At 38.9% G+C, this 21,614-nt stretch overlaps 1 protein-coding gene across 1 annotated transcript in view; it reads right to left on the reverse strand.

Moving 5' to 3' along the window:
• The window catches only part of LOC129514579 (thrombospondin type-1 domain-containing protein 7B), a 741,731-nt gene that overhangs the window by 376,934 nt on the left and 343,183 nt on the right, over positions 1–21,614 (reverse strand). The window contains exon 9 of the mRNA XM_055333257.1: positions 15,506–15,621. Coding sequence (XP_055189232.1) covers positions 15,506–15,621 — 116 coding nt within the window. The remainder of the gene's footprint in view (positions 1–15,505; positions 15,622–21,614) is intronic.

Genomic DNA, 21,614 nt, shown 5'->3' on the forward strand with positions numbered 1-21,614 from the left:
GGGGCTGCTTTCTTGTCCTGATCTTGACTCTAGAGAGAACAGGGGGAAAAAAAAAAGAAGTCACTCAGAGTTCAGGGGTGCCTGGGTGGTTCCATTGATTGGAAGTCTGCTTTTGGCTCAGGTCATGTCTCAGGTCATGTTTCCAGAGTTCTGGGATTCAGCCCCTGGTCGGGCTCTCCGCTAAGCAGGGAGCCTGCTTCTCCCCTTCCCTCTGCCTGTCACTCTGCCTACTTATACACTCTCTCTCTCTCTGTCAAATAAATAAAATCTTTTAAAAAATAAGTTAAATATAGTGTTTCATAAGGCATTTAATGCTGTGCAACACACACACACATACACAAATATAGCAGAGTGATATTGTGCCTGTGTGTGTGTGTGTGTGTGTGTGTGTGTGTGTGGCGAAGAGGGAATGATGTAATTTTATTTTTTCCTTTCTTCTTTTTATATATTATTTAAATTCAATTTGCCAACACCTATTGTAACACACAATAATGGGAATGTTGTAATTTTAAACTTCAAAAGCCTCAATGAGAAGGGGATATTTGAACAAGAATATGAAGGACCTTGGTGGTCATCTATATAATATCTTGGGGAAGAGAAATTTAGGCAGAGTGAATACTATTTACAAAGACCCAGCAGAGTCAAATTCTAGAGCAAGCAAGGGTATCCAAGGTAGCTGGATCACTGGGTACATTGGAATGTAGAGCTGAGTCAGAGTGGAGGGAGGGGTGATAGAAGAGATCAGTATCTCCACAAAGAAAAAGAAATTGGATTCCTATCTAATATCATACATAAAAATGAATTACTAAAGATTTACACACAAAAATTTCTGTAGAAAAACATATATCTTTATGTCTTTGGGATAGGGAAAAAATCTTAAAACACGAAAGTGAAAATCATATACGTGAGTGATAAATTCAATTAATATTAATATTAACCGTGTATGTTCATTGAATGACAAACCTTACTCTGAATGGTGATATCTGCACTATGTGAAACCAAGCAAAGTTTATTTTCCAGACTATAATCTTCAAAATAATAATAAAAAATAAAACCCAAGCACCTGCCATGCTTGATTCCTTTGCCAAGTGCTCTACATATATCAACTCGATCCTCATAACAATTCTAAAACACAGTTACTCTTGTTATTCCCATTTTGAAGGTAAGAGAATGGAGGAACAGAGACGTTTTGTATCATCTAAGATGCCAATAAGTAATAAAGAGACTTGAAACTCAAGAAGTCTGCATCCAAACTACATGCTCTTACTGTTCTGCATTGTTATCCTATGCCTCCAACCCTTGAATGTTCCAAGTGCAAGAATAATCACAGTCCAATAAAACTGCAGTCGGATACTGGCAGTTGTTCCCAGGAATAAAAATTCAAACCAGAAAATTGAAACCAGAAAAAGCCAATAACTACCAACACCAGCCAGTTCACAGGATCCCAGGCTCAGTAGGGCTCTTAGTTTAATGAGGCTCTGCTAGAGCAGTCTTGAAATTTTTAGTAATTTCTAAATAAGACACCCCACATTTTCATTCTGCACTAGGTCTTGCAAAGTATGGTGCTGGTCCTGATAAAAACAATGGTAATGTGGGGGAATTAATGAGATCCTCTCCATCTTTGCGATCATACTGTACCTTGGAAATGTACAGAGAGAGAGGTGACGAGGAAGGGTTTGCTCCATCCTAGAGTTCTGACAGTTGCTTGGTTTTATTCCTCTCTTGGCATTTAAATTTCTTGAGCAAGAGAGAGAGTTTGCATAATCATTCAGTTATGTGAACTCCACAGGATGGGCAAAGAACTTAGTACATGCTGGGTCATGAAGATATGCTATTATATAATGTTGAGTTATGGTAATTTATACACTTACCTACAATTCACATTTTTTTTTATTCAAGAAAACAGGTTCTCCTCATTTCTTCCCAGATAATTGAATGGCCTCATAATTTTCCCACTGGTTTCCAATGCTGTCTAACCTCATTATTTTCTGTACTACTTTTTTTCTAAAACACAAATCTGATTTTATCACACCCATGCTTAAAGTTTAAAATGTCTATTAGAATTTTAGATAATGTCCAAACTTTTTAGAATGGCATAAATCTTTTCATAAACTGCTCCTGCATATCTCTCTAACCCTATTTCTTATCACCCTTCTATATGCATTATGCATCCTGAGCATCACTAGCTGACTGTAAATCATTTAATTAAAATATATTCTACTGCTGCCAAGCCTCCACACACATACATCCCTCTTCTATATTTAAGATACTTGTATTCCATGTTAACTTGGGAACTCCTGATCTACCAAATCTGACATCCTATGACCACTTAGCTGGTGTAAGACACCCTCCTCTTTGGCTGCTTAATACTCTGTGCTGATTCCTATAATAGAAAAGATATGTTTACATACTTCTAATCCACTATCAAAAAGTCCCTTGAATAAAGTAACTCCATCTTATCAATGGAGTTGATACAGTATACAGTAAACCCTACAGAAAGTTTACTGAATTACTGACACATTCATCTGTTATCATTCATTCGATTACGATTTAGGCACTTTGCAGCAACCACTATTCAACGTGTTTAAACAGTGAACAAGACTTACTTTCTAACAAGACTTACTTATAAGAGCTTACTTTCTAAATGGGAGAATGATTGTTATGAGGAAAACAACACATGGTATGAGCAAGAAAGAAAATGACATGAGGGGGTTTCTAATGAGGCTGTCAGAGAAAGGCTCACTGAGACATGATTTTTGACCTGAAATCAAAATATTGAGCAGAAGGCACTCATGCCAAGGGCTGAGAGAAGAGCATTTTAGGAAGAGGGTGAAGCCAGTGAAAGATACAAAGGGTCGTTCAGAAAGGAGGCCAGCATAGCTAAAAGGAAAGTAAAGAAAGCAGTGAAAGGAACAGGGGATTACACTGTTGCCTAGCACCTCTGTGAGGGGACAGCCTTCTAAATGATTCCTTCCATGTGAAGGGATAAATCTATCCACCTCTACAGCCCTCTTTTCCCTGGATTTTCTCCTCCTTCTCCACTTGTGTCTTCTTTGGGAAGGATGAGGAGCATCTAAATCATGGTTTTGGGAGAAGGAAGTGGACCTATGTGGCTCTTTCTTCTCTCTCCTTTTCTTTGGGATGTATGTGCTCATAGAATGCACATATTCCAATCTGTTCTGATCAAATTTTTAATTGTCCAACATGGGCTGTGACCAGGTGGTTAATAAGCCTGTCTAATTATAGGGTTGAGGATCAGCTAAAATTTTGATTCCCTGCCTACTTTAACTAATTCTCAATGGCTTCTAAATTTAGGTGGGGGGAAAACTGGATGGGGAAAAGACAGACTTCCTCAGAGTCCAAGAACAAATATGAGATTATTGGTCTTCTATGGTATTTTATGTTCCATGCAATACAGTATAAGTTTATTAAACTCCTGTTATGTTTCTGTGGGAAGGAAGTCTCTTTCTTTCTTGCTCTCTCTCATTCTCTCTCCATACATACACTTCTAACTCTCTTCAGTCTATAAAATTAATAACTTTATTACTTGAGCATGAGTACTCATGTATCCTACAACCTATTCAGGGAAGATGAAATACAAAATGGAGGACAAGGAGGCGATTAGCAGATTCTGAGCAACCATTGCTAAGCTAGTCTCTTCATGTAAAATAGGAAAACCCTAGGAAATAAATTGTCTTACAAATGCTACGTATTATGCCTATGCTACAGATGAGCGTATAGAGTCTCAGAGAAGCTAACTAAATTTTATAACACCTTACTAAGGGGCAACAGCAGAAGTCTACCATAAGTATGTTAGACCCCTTCCACTACACATGAACAAAGTAGACAGAAATTCAATAAAGAATATAATTAAGTGCTAAACTGAATATAATCAAAAGCATGCAGTCATCCAGCAGAAGAGGATGTTGTTGGCCCATGTTAGAAGCGAGCCACAGAACCTGTCACCGTACATGTGGTCTACATTCTTACTTTGGTTATCATTCATAAGGCCTCTAAATAAAGTTATGATAAGCATATTTCTGGTATCAGAGAAAACTAAATTTAACTTGAAAAGACCTCAAATGGCAGAGAATTGACCGTTGCTAGTGCATTTATTTCGGGATACTTTATTCCTCATCACTGAAAACATAGTCTGCCTGAACTATTTCCATGTGGCGACTTAATTTTGAAGGAATTTCAAGAAATTAGAATATCCAGTGATGTTTCTATTAGGGAACACTTGATAGTTATTTGTCTAAACTATGAGCAATCTACCTCATTTTAAGCAGGACTTTAATACCTTCCTGATTTGCTAACTTACATAGATTATTTGACATTGTTATAAAACCTGGAGTTACAAATTGACACATTAAGATCCCCACATTTAACTCTACGTCTGACTCTAAGCTTTGTTGTAGTATTGAAAGTCTAAAAATAAGCTCCTAATTACAATGGGTATGTTGGTTTCTGAAAAGCAGCTTATTTACTTCTGCAGATAAATAAAAACTATATTGTGATGCATTATATTATCTGCAGAGCATTCTAGAGATATGAGAAAGAAACCGGCCAGAACTTAACAAGAGTTTGAAAAGAAAGCATTTATACCGAAAGAAACACGGATTTTTGCCAACAAGGCTAACAATAAGGCATTACGAATATCCATGTGAGCCTCAGGATTTATTTGTGATAATGTAGCTTGACTATTGAATGAAGGAGATTAATAGTGCTTTATAGAAAGTATTAAGTGCAGGTGAAGAAGAAATAGGGTAGATTTCAGACATGAACACAACTTCACGGACCAAATCTACATTTTAAAAATTTTGTTTGCTTTTGTTCATTTGATAAAATAACAAACTCTTCATGATAGACTGTTGATAGAAATCACAACCTAGATATTTTGATAAGAATTCAAGTACACACAGACTACAAAATATGTATATTTTGGGGGATTTTGAAGTAAAATATCTGGCCCAGATCACACTTAGGGTGAGTGCTTTCTATCTCCTTCCAGTCTATTCTACATGACCATATAATTCTACTGCATTTCACCTGCGGTTTCATTTTCCTTTTCTGTGTTTCTAACGAATGTAAACCACTTTCTTCCCAAACCAACTCTGAGGTGGAAGAGGGTGGCTTTTGCATTGGAAGTAGGCAGGTAGGTTTTACCATGTCTCTCCTGCAGTTCAGCACCTATAGAGACTGGCTGAAACAGAAGTGAGGGAATGAGCCATGTTCTGAATTCTTCCTAAAAGAGCTGGGCTTGGGTATCCTGGAGAGATCAATCTCAGTGGTGAACAATCATTGCCCCATCTGAGGGGGTCCACCCATACTCAGTTCCTGCTGCACACTGTCCCCTCTCTCTTTCAGATGGGTCCTGACCTCAGGCTGCTGAAGTGGCCGAGGGCCATCAGGCTCCCTTTCTTGGTAACCTGAATTAAGAGCCAGAGGGAAGTTTCTGTCCATGCTGGGTGCTGATGGAACAAAGTGTGGTAGAGTCGATCCTGGGACAGCCATTTCCGGGCTCTGAATCTGTTAGTTAGGAGTATACAGATTCATATAAGATTCATTACAAGGGGGGGTGCACACAGAGAAGCAGAGACAGGAGGAAGAACTCTGGGCTTGAAGCTGAAGTGAGAAGCATCAGTCCCTGTTTGCATTTCTAGTTCCCATGATGTCCATGGGAAATTTTTTCCCCTTATTTTTGGATATCTGTGAGATTTCTTGTTATAATTTCATAACAAGGTATTTTAACCTACCATAGATTAAAAACCTTTGATCTTTGAAACCCAAAAAAATGATTGGAACAATACAGTAGATACAAGTTACACATTTCTTAAATAATCCATGGGTTGATGGTTAAATCAAATGTCTCCATAGTTCAGGTTCTCAACACCTTAGAATTACTAAAGCAGTTTGTTTGAAAATGCAGATTTTGAGGGCCTAGGCCTGACCTCAAAATCAGAATCTCTTAGGATTTTAACAAGCATCCCCGGTAATTCTGAACTAGAAAGCCACGCTTTCAGAAACCTGTTCAATTGTTTTAAACCCTTGGACCAATCTGGGCCACTGCAAGACTGCACATGACCATAATTTTGCATTTCAACATTATACCTTTGGATTTTATTAAAAAACAAACAACATGAAACCCCTTAATTTCATTTCCTATGGACACCATTTCCTATGGTCTCAGTTGGTGACCTCAGATAGAATGTGAAGTTGCAGTAGGAAATGCCTTCTGGGAATCAGCAATTGAATAGGCTTTGGTTTCCACAAGATACTCTTATTATTTCATTAAAAAAATAATAAACAAACAGGCTGATGGGCATAGGAATGAATGAATTAATGGATGAATGTGTAAACCAACAAAAAAGATGAACCTTGTTTTTAACCATGTTTGCCAGGAAACCAAAGATAAATCTTAGTCTCTAAGTCCCATATCTTTTATCATGAACATCACTGTGCATGTTCTTGCAGTAAGCTATGAAATCGTTTATGAAAGAAATTTAGTTGCAAAAGTATATCAACTTTCCTCTTAATAGTTTGCTAGCTTCGCTTAAGCAGGTTGCTTCTAACTGGCATCTATTTATTTTATTCATTTATTTTTTTAAAGATTTAATTTATTTATTCATGAGAGACACAGAGAGAAGCAGAGACACAAGCAGAGGGAGAAGCAGGCTCCCTGCAGGGAGCCAGACATGGGACTCGATCCCGGGTCTCCAGGATCACACCCTGGGCTGCAGGCAGCGCTAAACTGTTGAGCCACCTGGGCCGCCTGGCCTCTATTTATTTGACATGGATTTACTGAGTTCTGTTCTGTCTTAAGTTTATTACTAGGCACTTTTGGGAATGAACACAGAAAAGGTTCCAGCCATCAAAGATTTCACATCCCTTCAGAGAGACACAAAACACCTTTACCGATAGTTAGAATGCATGCAAGTCAGACAGGGTTATGGGACTCAAGAATGAGAAGTGGTTGTTTCCAGCAGAAGGATCAAGACAAATTCTGTGGAGGAGGCAAGGATTTACACCTTGGTTAGATCTGGGCAAGCAGCAGAGATAAGGAGAAACATGTCTAGACAGAGTGGAATTCTGTTTTTGTTTTGGTTTTGTTTTGTTTCTCACTTTCTTTCACAGCACTCCAATCTTCTGCCCAGCACATATTATGATTTGTACCTGCATGCATGTTCATTGGGTAATTGTGGGTTCAACGCCTCCATTTTCTTCTGGTAGACTGTCCCCTCCCTAATGGAGGGATGTGTGTCTGTTTCACTCACCACTCTACATATATGCACGCGGTATGGAGCACAATGGCTGGAACACACTAATTGTTCTGCAAATGTTCATTGCTGTGTGAGTGGATAAGAGCCTAGGCTTCCGTGTGGTTTTGTCCTAACCCAAGATTAGTTTTGCAATCTTGGGTCCTATCTTTAGGCTTCTATTTCCTCCTAGTAAAAGAGTAATAATAGTTCTTTCCATATAAGATTGAATTAGAATTAAATAGGATAATGGATATCAATAAATTACAGCTTTTATTAATTTGAAGAGGCAGTGAGATGAAGCCATGGCATGCTAATATGATGGTCTTTTGGTGATAAGTCTAACCTTGTCTAAATTTTGTTTTTCCCCTGTAACTGCACAGGCTCACCAGGCAAGGCAATGTGGCCAGATCAATTTAATTTTATTTATTTATTTATTTATTTTTTATGATAGTCACAGAGAGAGAGAGAGAGAGAGGCAGAGACACAGGCAGAGGAAGAAGCAGGCTCCATGCACTGGGAGCCCGACGTGGGATTCGATCCTGGGTCTCCAGGATCGCGCCCTGGGCCAAAGGCAGGCGCTAAACCGCTGCGCCACCCAGGGATCCCCTGGCCAGATCAATTTAAACAAAGTATTTTTACCTGCTCTTTGCTCCTTTTGGACCAGGTGACCAGGAGTGCTTCCTTTGACCAATTCCATCACCTCATCTCTGGAGCAGCACTAATGGAACAGCTGTTCCTGTTTCCCCAAACTGTCCTGATGGTCAATGGAACAGCACATGTGAAAGCAATGTGTGATAGGTCTGTAATGGGTCAAGCCTGTGTCACAGGTTTCAGAGTCCCAAGCTCCAAATTCTTGAGTACCTAATAATTAACAGACAAAATGAGCTATGCCTATCTATATAAGAAATAACTTCTTGTGGGACACCTAGGTGGCTCAATGGTTGAGCATTTGCCTTTGGCTCAGGTTGTAAGCCTGGGATCCTGGGATCAAGTCCCCCATCAGGCTCCCCAATAGGGAGCCTGCCCTCCCTCTGCCTATGTCTCTGCCTCTCTCTATGTCTCTCATGAATAAATAAATAAAATCGTAAAAAAAAAAAGAAAGAACTTGTTATGATATAAAATGGGTGGGCCCTGGAGTCACCGAATCTGGATTCTGCTCTGGCTCTGGCTCTGCCATGCATGTTGGGTAATCTTGGACTTGTTACTTCACCCTTCTGACCTGGGGGTATGGCTCTTCACCTTCTTAGTCATTGGGATTATACCCAGAGTCCGGGCCCACTGTAGGAAGTGAAGAAAAATCCCAGCTGGTGATGCCATGATCAGGCCAGGTCCCTGCACATGAATCTCTGGTGCCAAAGAAGAGGGGGTTAGGGAAAGGAGAAAGAGTGCAGATTGAGAACACTTCCCTGTCAGCTATTATGTAGGCTAATATTTCCTCTGAAGCTGAGGTGTAGGTAGCACCAGGTGAGTTCCGACCTCCTAGCAGTAGCTCTTCTATCATACAATGCTATTCCTCCTCGTTGGGAAATGGTCAAGGGGCTCTGAAGAAATAGTCTTAATTTTTGTTGTTGTTGCCAAATCTGATTTTATTTTATTTTTTCTCAAATCAAATCCCCCTCATACTGTGTTTTAATAGAGTCAGGCAGAAGGTGCCAAATTTTAGCAAAAGCAAAACAAAACCAAGCAAAAACAGACACAAGAGCAAAAAATTACAAGAAATTAAGAGGGTTTTATCCATTATTTTGTTTACCCATGAATGGAGAGAAAGTGTCTTTTATGGCTTTTATCAGCAGAACTCCTCAGTTTGGCAGGAATATGATTGAGAACTGTAATCTCCAGAAGCCCAAATGTTTGTTACTCCCCCTACTAAATTTTCAGGAACATTTATTGAGTACAGGACAATGTAGTGACATGTGGGCCTTAGATTATAGACTAAAGGGACAAGTTACCCCCCCCCCCATGGAGCTCATATAAAACAAAGGCACCTATGCTCTGCATTTTGAGGCTGGAACTTGGGACATGTACGTGAGATACATCTTATGTATTTCAAAAACACTCAGGAATTGATAACATCGAACATTTATAGAGGCGGTAACTGAAATTTAGGTTAAGTCACTTTATCAAAGAAAGTCATCAGATCATCATAATGCCTTCAACACGATTTTGGAGGCCAGTTTCCCAGGCCCAAAATCTTGATTGCTCAAACACAGAAGATCCTTCATTATTTGGGAGTAAATTAGTACTCCATCCAGTACTTCTCAGGTAAACAAAGGGCACAGATGGGCCTGTGGGGAGAAAGAGGGAATCCTGTGTGCTGGGAAGGTGTCAGTGAAGAGATGGTGGTGTTAGTATGCATTTGAATGGGAGAAATTCTGGATTCTAGGATAGATGACCTTTGACTTATCAGACATCCTGAATGACCAATAACTTTTCCCCTAATTGGTCTAGATCCACTGAACAAAGTGTTAATGCTATGACTTCATCTTTATGAAAGCAAAATCTTTAGTAATTAGAACTGGTTGTGGGAAAGTTGCAGAATTCATTCATTCATTCATTCAACAAAAATTACTGAATATCCTTCATGTCCGGGATAAGCACTGCAAGAACATTAATGAAATTAGAAGACACCTGCCCTCTAGATTTTATAATTTGTCTAAGAAAAACACAGACATGGAAACAAATGCCATTGTAGCATGGCATAGGAGGTCTAAAAGTCGCAGAACACCAACAAATTCCCTGTTCTTAAGGGAGCTTACATGCTACTACCACTACAACTAAATTTCCATATGCGTGACATTCTTCAACGTGCCCTATTCTCAGTTAATCCTTATAACCACTCTAGGAAGTAGATGCGAATATTATCCCATTTTAGACAGGATGAAACTGAAACACAGCAAGTTGAAAGGGAGTCTAAAGTGACTTACACAGAAAAGATGGGACTTGAGAGTCCATGCTCTTAACCACTGCACCACACCACATAGGCATTAAAAAAAAATTACCCTCTTTGATACTGAAAAATCTCAAGACATATTTGTAGGAGGTTTGACATAGGAACAAAGGCTACCACCAAATGAAGTTTCCTACAATTCCCAGCAGCAGTTTGCCTTTGGCCTTTCCTGTTTCCTTGACACTGCTCTCCAGCTTGTCCCTTGGAGATGAAAGTTAAAGGAGCTCCCTCGGCCTTTAATTATTGATACTGACAAATAATTAATCATTAGCTCTGTGGTTTCTAGGAATTTATAAGAAAAGCTATCTTGCATAAGGCATATTTTATCTTCCAACCTAATAACTTTACCTGCCACATATTTTCCCGTCTATAGAAGCGGGATACACATCAGGGAATGATTTCAAAATAATCTATCAGCGGGGTAATAGAAAGGGGGATGATGGTAGCACAGAGAAAACAAGAGTGGCCACAAGTTGTTGATTATTTTCACTTGGTGATGGTTACACAAGAGCACATTCTATTAATCATTAATCTTCTGCATTAATATTCTATTAATTTATGTGTATGTCTAAAATTTCATGTAATTCAATGCTGGAAATATAAAGTAAGCCCCTTTAAAGATAAGCTGAGATAAATCTTGGAAAATCAGTCCTGCTTTGTGACTTTAAAGTAAAAATATGAAATGTTACAGCTACAAGAACAGTGGCCGCTATAATTCCCAACAACACCTACACAAGCAATTATCAGTGATCTCCTGCAAGAGGTTAAAATGTATGTGAAGGCATGTTGCAAAGTATACAGCACTAAATGAGTGTTTCTCACCTTTACCCATTTAAGAAGTCACTTAAGGAGAGTTTTAATATTGTAAATGTTCCTTCACTGGGAAGAGATCTTGACTAACACGGGCTAGGGTGAGTCTCAGACATCTGTGCATTGAAAAAATAAACAAAACAAAAACAAACAAGAAACCCTGCACAGGGCTGAGAACCTCTCAGTAAGAAAACTGTTGCCATTATTAAACAAATAACACTGGATACTTCCAGGAGGCATTTACTTGGTAGGCTGAAGGAAGACTAAAAGAAAACAGCAAGAACAGTACCAAAGGATACTTCTTGGTCATTTGACTAATTTATTACCGGGACTTAAAAATCAGAGGCCACATCTTGACAAATATCTCATTTGCTTAGAAGAATATGGGACTCTCATTAAGCATTTAAAGAGAGACAGATGAGGAGGATTATAAAGGTAGGGGCAGTGGCTGTCTATTAGCTAGAGATCATTCATGGCTTGAAAATACTTTTAGGTCATAGGATTTAGTTCACGAACCCAGCCAGGACTGAATAAAAGCTCACACAACTCATCCATTGCTAAGGTACAAACCACTCCTGTTATACTCAGACCCCTGAAGCTCTGAGAGGTTTCAGATGGGTTTTGTTTGAGGTTCATATAACCTGGTGATTCCCTGATCATATGAAAAGCCTATTACACCATGATGTTTTGGAGTAAAACCCATGTGGAAACTTGATGTGGAGTAAACTTTGATGTGGAGTAAAACACAAAATAAAAGTATATTCTAGAGATCTCTAAGTGGTTCCATTGTGCATCCAAATTTGAGGACCACGAACATAAACTTTTCTTTGATGAACCAATCTGAAACCACAGCTGCAAAAAAGAGCTCCTCCTTCCTCATTAGCCAAGGTTGTCCCCTGCTCTGGCCCATGTTACTCCTGATTTCTCAGTGCAAATTAAACCTACACTTCTCTTCATCCCACACTGTACCTCATCTGTATTCTCACCTGCTGATTTGTTCTAGGCTAATCTTCTCACTTTACAACTTCAATCACGTCATTACCTTGCTCAAAAATTTCTAATGAACACCACTCTGACCAGGAGCTTTGTAACCAAAATACAGTTATTACCTGGGACCTTACAGAAAGGTACAATTCCAGTTCCCATCTGGGTCTCCTGAATTAGAATCTATATTTACTAAGATCCCCGGGGGTTTGTATGACCATTTAAGTTTGAGAAGTATTGTTCTAGAGCACCACTCTCCAAAGTATATTTTAAAGGACATTTTCAAGGACAAGAGAGTTTCCTGCCTGGATTCAAAGTTGCACCATTCTCTCTCTTTACAGGACCTCTGTCCATTCAAAAGGTAGTCATCGAGTGACATCAATGCCTCATCTCTGTGTGGGGTTTAGAGGATCCAGTAGTGAAGATGACAGAAAGGGTCCCTGCATTCATGGACTTATAGCAAGGACAATACTGGCATGGAAAGATAAGTATGGGGTACCATAAAGGGGTATGTGCAAGATGCTCTGGAATGATCTAGTTAATGGGATGAATTGGCAACATCTCAGAAATATGGAAAATGAGAACAGCATTTCTGGGGGAATGCAGGTTCCTGTGGATGCACGGGGTCAAAATGGAAGGGGCATCTGAATACAGTGTGGGCTTCACACACAACAGGTGCAAAGGCTCAGAGCAACTGTGGAAATGCTTGTCAGGCAGTGCTCTAGGCATTTTCCATATAGGTAGGTGTGACTATTAACCCTGTTTTATAAACAAGGAAACTGAGGCACAGAGAGATGAAGTATGTATCCCCATCACAGAGCAAACTTTGAAACTCAACCCTGTTCATCTGGCTCCAGAGTCTGTTTTTAGCCATCACACTCTACAGCTATTGACCTGGAAAAACACAATGCATTGAAGAAGCTGAAAAACAGGTCATATGTTTAGAGTTCAAACTGTATTTGTACATGGATCTATTTTTATTAAGCATGGAAAGGAAACTACATTACCATTCAGGGGTAGCTACTTACAACTCACATTTTTGGGGACCATGCCATAGTTACTGAATCAAAATTTCTAGCTATGGAGCTGAAAATCTCCATTTTAGTAATGCTTCCAGGTGATGTGGCAACAATAAAGTCTGAGAACCACAGGTTTAGAGGTACAATTTCCTTCAGTATTCTCCTCCCTCTCATAGTCACCCTAATTAACCCATGGTTATTTAATAATATATTGGTCCCAAGGTATAAACTAAACATGAGGGTAAATAGGATTGAAATGGAAAGTTGGAATAAATCTGAAAATTGAATCTTTGCTCTTCCAGGTCCCCTGGCTGCCAGGCTGTGAAAAGAATTATCTAGGCTTGAAAAATTGGAGGCAAAAAAAAAAGACCACAGAGGCTTAGAACTATTTTCATTACGATGCCAACCATTTAAATAACTAATTGAATCTCTGGAAATTGAAGTAAAATTTAAAATTGCTAGAAGAGCAATTATTTCACATGCTCTATGATTCCTCCATCCTTAACCAGTGCTAGAAGACTCTCAGGCAGCAGAGAATTTTCTTGAATGTAGAATAAATACATGAGCAGTATTGAGCAAGAGCAGCAGCCAAAGTAATCTCTGGCCACTAGGGTGCACTGGCTCAACAAAACTAATAGGCCTCCCTCAGTGTCAGGGGACCCTGACAGCTCCAACACCAATATCTGGCTGCCAGTGGGGTATTATTTTAATTCAGTCTTTCCTTTCTTATAATCACTCAAGAGAGGAATTATACTAATTTCTCGTGAGGAAGAAACTAAAAGTAATAGCTGAATCTCAAAACTCCATAATCATAGGTTACTTTGTTTTCTTGCATTTTCCCAATATTTATCTTCATTTATCTTTGAATATTTTTCAAGTACATTACCATTAAAATTCCAAAAGTCAGCCTCCTAGATGCTGTCTTTCAAATGGTGCAGATAAATCATAGCTTTTCTGTCCCACTCTGTCTGGAAGTGACATTACCCTGGTTACTGGACAAACCTGGTTCATTCAGTTTACTTACTTTATATCCCCACTCAGGAAAATGAGTTTGGAAAAGTTTCTGGAAGAGACTGTTATTTTATACCCCCAAAGACCAGAAAAATATTCCACTGTAATTGTCAAAGCTCTTTCATATTCAAAATATTTATTTTAATGCTATCCATAAGAAAGCTCACTGGATACTATATTAATTCTGTGACAGAAGATCATTAAGAAGATGAAATGGCATGGTTATTAAAGCCTTATGCAGGTTCCCCAGCACTGCAATATAAGACACTCATGACGACAATCTTTTCTATCCATCACTATCCCTTTGCCAGTCGCGGGGGAGGGGCAGGAGGGGGGTATCATATCAGGCAGGTCTATATCAATGTTGGTCATAATTTCACATCACACCCTTAATGATGTGTGAGCCAAAGAACATTTGGGGGATCCTAGATGCACAATGATAGAATTTCCCAAGGAGATGTGTGAATGCTCTCAGTCTCTGGGGCAGGTTCTCTCCTCCCAGGACTGCATCTGTACTTCTTTGCCCCTTCTTCCAGGAGAGGCGAGTACAGCCTTGTCCTGCTTGAGAAGACATGACTACCCAGAGATGGCAAGGATGGCTGGATGAAACCCAATTTACTCTGGGCACTAGGGCTACAATTCTATGTATCCTTCCTTTTCTGGATTTGCCTTTTCTTACTGTGGTGATGGTAAGATCCACAGGGCCAAGGCTAAGGTAGAAGACTATGGGAAAAGAACCAGATTATTAACTCTAGGTTTTAGATGGCAATGGAGCTTTTGGACCAGGAGTACTTGTATCTCCACATGGACTAGCTTATCAGAGGGAGTGCAATAAGTATGGAGGGAAAGACCTGTTCTAAGAAAGAGGGTCATTTTACAAAGTGCTCCTGGGTGATTTTTTAGGACTTAGGTATTAAGTATCCTGGATCACTGCCCTCCAATAACACCCAGATATATAAAGTATCACCATTTATAGTAAAAAAACACAAATGTTCTATTGTCAATTCCTGTGCCTATTCAATGCTTTTTACATATTTATCCTCTTTCTTCCATAAGCTTGTATTTTCAGTGATGTAGGCACAGTGCTTAAGGCCCTATAATCTAATATAGATGTCTACAGTCAGACTCTGAGCACACAGGAGCCACAAAGAACCTGTTGGTAATGAGGCTTTATAAGGAACCACATGTGAATGGCTATTTAAAACACCACAACAGGGTTCCCAGAGGATGAGCACTCCTGCAACACATGCCAGTGAAATTATGGCATACAGTAACTGAATATGTTTTCCCTGCCCAGTCCTGATAGATCTGGAAATCCAAGACTTCATTTACAAATTTTACCAACCTTGTTTCCCAGGGGGACATGCAAATGGAAAAGAAAGATGCTCCCATTCTATAATCTCTCATTTATTTAGCACTGGGGAAAACAAATCAGGTGCTTAGAAAGTAAAACAATACAAACTGAATGCACTGACCTGGTTGGCATGACCTCGGGCAGGGCGTCCACTCACTGAAAGCTGTCACAATACAGTCTTTTTTGCAGGGAAGAAGACAAGGGCGTACTGTTTCGGGCCGAGTCGAATCTGGACACCTGCCAATGTGAAGAGACAATATCAATGCCTCCTGGAAGAAGTAAGTGGTTTAGCAGAGAACTGTAGGATTTCAGAACAGAAAACATTGAGGCCCTGTTGTTCGTTTTAAGATGAGGAAGAGAGAGCCCAAGGGCTCCCATCCAGGGACAGAGCCAAAGGCAACTTCAGCTCTCTTGACCTAGAGACCAAAATACTTTTCAGTAGTCCAGGAGAAGAGCAATTCCTGAAACTAATGAAAGGGAATGCCTTCACAAGAAAGTGTCACCATCAGCATCAATTCAAATGACATTTGATTTATTTTTTTCAGAATGAACATACCCGATATATTTTTTAAAAAGCATTTTATTCAGGGTAATATATCAAATCAGTGATATTCTACAAAAGGAATAGGAAAATATAAGGCAATACATGGACATATTGGGAAACAAAAATCATTGAAAACCACTTACATATACTCTACGTCTTGGATAATGAAGAGAATTTTAGAATACTTAAACAATTGGCAGGTAACTCTTTAGAACATGTGGATTGATGAGCTGGAGTAAGGAAAATATGACAGATGGCAAATGTCAAATATACTAAGTAGCATACTAGCATTAACAAGAGAAACACTCCAGTTCTGTTTTTTTTTTTTTTCTTTTTTGCTGATAATGAATGCTCACACTTGGGAGGAAAATACTACAGTCAATTGATTCAGAATCACTTGGAAGAACTAAAGTCTCAGAAAATGGCAATCAAGCTTTTGTTTGTTTTCTTGCCTACTTACTTGTTTTATGAACACAGAGGGCTAAAACTACATTGATTATCTTCTAAAACAGTGATATGCCAAAAAGAAAACAGGAAAGCACTCAGCAACATATATTTGCATTTTAAATTCTGTTCCCAAGGAGTTCTTCATAAAGCACATAAATGCAGTGTGGGTAAAACTTCACAGCACGAGCTCTGGCAATAAGTAGGCAGGGCTGCATAAGGGCTTTGGCTACCTTCTTCCATTTATTCCTAATGACAAAAGTAAGAGGCATTATAACCTTCATTTTCGCATGATAAACTAAGGTACTGAAATAATCAGTAATGGACCAAAAGCCACATGGAGACAGACCATTTGAGATAAATTATGATAGAAAAAAAAATACCAGTGTAGCAAATTCAGACAATCAGCAGATATTCTGGAAGGAGAGAATAGAAAATAGAGGAGATAAAATTAATGAAGATATGATGAATTTAAAAACAACACAGAGCTGATGAAAGGATGCCAGATCAGATGAAAAGTCCACCAATGGTTTACAAAATGACCAACATGCAAACACAGAGGTTGTCCAGTGTTCAAACACCAAGAAAAAGTAAGAGAAGACAATAATGGATGTAGAAGAAGAAGAAAAATTGGTCATCCAAGAATCTGGCTGACATTGGATCTCATCAATTTAGATAGTTATCAAAATGAAAACATTTTCCTAGTTTCAAAACTTTAAAAACAATATGTAAGCCAAACATGGAAGACTGAACTTGACCGTGGAACAGAATGTACAGGACACCACTTGTGCCACCATCAGGTGAAGACAGAATGGACAAAGCAGGAGTGGGGAGGAGGGGAGGGAGACACAGTGAAGGCTTGGATGTCCTTATCTGACAAAGCAGGTGAGCTAAATATAAATGAAAAAAGAATAAATTTCTAAAAAGATTAATCAAAAGTACTAATGTAACCTACCAACAGAAAACCAACAATCTGGGAATCGAGACAGGAATTAGTGTAAATGAGCTAAGGTTCATTGCTTTTATAAGAGGGAATCAAGGGATGGGCATTTTATTATTTTCTTAACTTTTTTTTAAAGATTTATTTATTTATTTATTTATTTATTTATTTATTTATTTGAGAGAGAGAGAGAGAGACAGAGCATGATGGGGGCAGGGAGAGCAGAGGTAGAGGGTAAAGCAGACTCCCTGCTGAGCAGGGACAGGGACACCAGCTTCTATACCAGGACCATGGGATCATGACCTGAGCTGAAGGCAGACACTTAACTGACTGAGCCACCCAGGCACCCTGCAATGGGTATTTTAGATTGATAAGTGAAGAGTTGTATGAAAGTTGTGTGAACAATGTATCATTTAGAGTTAAGAGGTAAACAGAAAGGGAGGAGGAAGAAGAATATACACTTGTGCTTGCTTATATTGACATAAAGATACAATGGACAGAAATAAACTAACATAGTGGCCGCCAGTGGCAGGACAGGAGGCAGAGAGGGTGGGTGGGAGCGGGGCTGTGAGCATCAGGCTTCTCTTTGTTATGTATTATGTATCTCCTTGCATGTTGTTATGATTTGTGAACCATGTGAAGTTTTGCCCAGTAAACACACACACACACACACACACACACATACACACACACACAGAGAGAGAGAGAGAGAGAACACAGAATAACTGTTAAAAAGTGGCTGTGGTTGTGTTTGAGATGTGGGATACTAAATGCAGCAGGAGATAGATGGGACCTATCGGTTGCCATCATTAATCTCTCTGTATTATTTTACTTCTTTTATGGAGTGTATAAAAGTTGGATAAAAATAAGGTGAAAAGGAGGCACCTGGGTGGCTCAGTCAATTAAGGGTCTCATTTCAGCTCAGGTCATTATCCCGGGGTCCTGGGATCAAGCCCCGCATCAGGCTCCCTGATTAGCAGGGAGTCTGCTTCTCCCTCTCCCTCTACCACTCCGCACTGCTTGGGCTCTGTCTCTCAAGTAAATAAATACAATTAAAAAAAAATAAGTTGAAATGGGAAGTGTATGTACTCACAGAAAAAGAATGCTCAATAAATTAACTCTTGGTGACATTAATATTAATCATACTTAATATACACAGAAACACTATCAAAGAGATCAATAAAACAATGGAAAGAAAGAAGAGTGTCTTTGTGAGAATCTAGTGTTACTTAAGCTATTCGGGTAAGGAAAATTTATGTCATACTTTACTAGAGATAGCAAAAAAACGCTAAAATCATTCCCAAGTCCTTTATTCCTACTCTGAGGGCTACTAAAATTAAATTGAGCTGCTGTTTATGGTAACTCGTCTCCAACAGTGCCTGGTGTATGGCTGGAAATGAAAGTGTGACTTAAGCAATACCAGCTTCCTGTGTGCTCAGTGGGGCAGCAGGGTCCCTGCACCAACCAGCCACTTCACATTCACTGGACCTTTGGCAAAATAGCTTAGAAGCATTTATGGCACTGGCTTTAGGCTTTCTGGAGAGGAAGGCTGATCCTGTAGGGATTTTGCTCACTTCAATTAGGAGTAGGTGTTAATCTCTCTTAGGGAATGGATATTGTCTACTTGATTTACCCTTAATTGGCATCACTCACACTAAATACTTCCTGGGCATAATGTCAGCTTTTCATAATACAGCCCCTTTCCTTTCTCTCTGTGTGTTCTTCCCTTAAGTCCATAAGAGAGAAACTGTATCATCTCCTCTGTTGCAAAGATCAAGCTCAGGTTATATTGTTTTTATAGAGGCCACTAACCAAGGGCTTTCCTGGAATGTGATTTCTGGTCTGATAGGAGCCAAATATTCTCTTGTCAGTGAAAACTGTTTTTTTGGTTCATTTCTTTTGCCAGTAACGTTGACCCTTTCTCTAGGGGTTCAACTTCTCTTCCCTCCTATTTACATGATGTCTACTCCTTCAAGAATCACCACATTTCTTACTTTCTTAAGTTTCTTCTTAGTCTTCAAAAATACTCCCTTTGCCCATTAGCAATAAACATGCCTTACGTTTCTAAAATCACTAAGGTTTATTTTCTGTATTGTTGCATTGACATTGACCAAAAAAGGTTTTTCAACAACTTTCATGCTGTTTTCTTGTGTGTGTAGGTCTGTGTGCCTGTGTATGCATGCACAATACAATAGACTAATTTTTAATGATGGATTCCATCTTATATCTTCAAAGTGCCATATTTTAAGCTCAGTGTAAATATTTAATAACAGTAAGTGAATGATTGAATAGTATTCAATGTTATTGGAGCCTGAAGACAAAAAAAATCCCTGGGGATATTAGGCTAATTTATACAGCCATTTCCAAAATAAAATTAAAGCCTTAACACCGGGAAACATATGAATTCACTTTTTAGTTAGTAAACAAAGTATGGCCCCTTGGCTTTTGTCATAATTTATACCTAATTTCACATAACACTCTGATCCAAGATAGGCAGTGCTCTCAATAAAAGGATGAATGTATTTCATTTCGGCACATATATTTCCCTGGACCAGCACTGGAATGTTCCATAACTATTATCTCATTGTCGCCCCACAGCCTTTAGCTCCTTATAAACACTGTGCTGAAATGCATCAAACTGAGCTACAGAGACCTGCCATTTTCTAGTTATTCCTCCATAATCAAGATGCAGAGACAATGCTCCATTTCTTTGATCAGTACCCTGACCCAGAACCAACATACGTCTCACTCAGCTAGGTGGAGCAAACCTGCCAACTTTGTCAACATTAAACGTTTAAACGGAGCCCTGTTTTATTATATCTCACACAATGCCAGGTGTCTTCACATTAAAGGCAGAAAGTGCCTTATCAGGACTTTTGGAAGGCTTTGAATTGTGTGTTTTTAATCTTTTTTTTTTAATTCTTTGTACACTGCAACTGGAAAAAAAAAATACAATGAATAGTGAAACGAGACCAAACAAACCCCAGAACTATCCCAATAAACTCACTTCTGTTCCCCTTGTGCCCTGGCTGGTTCTCATTTTCTGATATGATCAGTTCTATTACTCAAACAATGGTAACATTCTAACCTATACAATTGCATAGAAACCAAACACCAACCCAGGGAAGCAAGAACTTGCAAGGAACTCTGCCTCCCAGTGCAGTGGGCTTGGAGATAAAGTACATTATATCAGCCCATCCATTCCGTGGAGACATGCTTCTTTCTCTGTACCCAGGAGGCTCCTCCTTCTTTAGGATGTTCCCTCCTCCTTTTCTGTTTCCACTCCCACCCTGAGGACTTCACAAATGGCAGGGAATCTTTCTCCACTGCCATAGCTTTCACATAAAAAGAACCAAAAAATATATTTTTTTGAAAGGGCAGAGCAAAGGATATTTTCTACTGCTAATAGTTTCATTATCTCACTATGTGCTTCATGGACACTAGGTATTAACTTCTTAGTTCAATTAATCTCCTTAACCTATAAATTTTTAATTTTCCTAAAGTCAATTCAGGCGCCTCATATTTAGCAGAGTTGTTTGACTACATACAGTAAGAATTCAGTCTCCAGCCTCATTAGCAGTGTAAAAAATAATTAGCAATACGTGTGTGTGTGTGTGTGTGTTAAGACATTTGTGCAACTCATTTTTCTGTGACGGTAAACCGAGCAAAACTGGATGGTATTCACAATAACAACATTTATGTGCTCGGGCTTTTACAAAGAAAACAACAACAATAAACAAACAAACAAAAAAAAAAAAAAAAAAACCACCTGTCATTTGAAGTAATTATAAGAATAGAAAACAGGCTTCTTGAACATAACGGTCCAAATAGGCCTTTATGTTACAATTTATTTGGTATCACTCTCAATTCTAATATCCCTTTGCTAAGAAATAAACAAACCATACTCATATCAAGTGGATTTTTCTTGTCCCGATTAAGAGCTGAAGAGTTTTGTGTCAGGGAGAAGATCAGACATCAGGCATACAAAAATTTCACATCATGATAAGGAGTAATAGTTTGCTGCATTTTATGGAGAGTTTACTACTATACCTAAGCCATATTTAATTTTATTTGGATATTCAAGCTAATATTCCATGCATCTTTTTTAAGCAGCTGAAAATTTACATCATAAAAATGAACATTATCAAAGCTGCAATCCTTCCCAAGATAAAAGGAGTTCTCATGTCTGCATAATATCTTCATAAGCCTTCTAGGATTTTCATAACCAGGTGAAATAGATTTTCACCTGAGCCAGGTGATATGTAAAACATATTGTCCATGTCTGGCTATAACTACCATTGA

Source organism: Nyctereutes procyonoides, unplaced genomic scaffold (genome assembly GCF_905146905.1).
Source record: "Nyctereutes procyonoides isolate TBG_1078 unplaced genomic scaffold, NYPRO_anot_genome, whole genome shotgun sequence".
Classification (NCBI taxonomy): domain Eukaryota; kingdom Metazoa; phylum Chordata; class Mammalia; order Carnivora; family Canidae; genus Nyctereutes; species Nyctereutes procyonoides.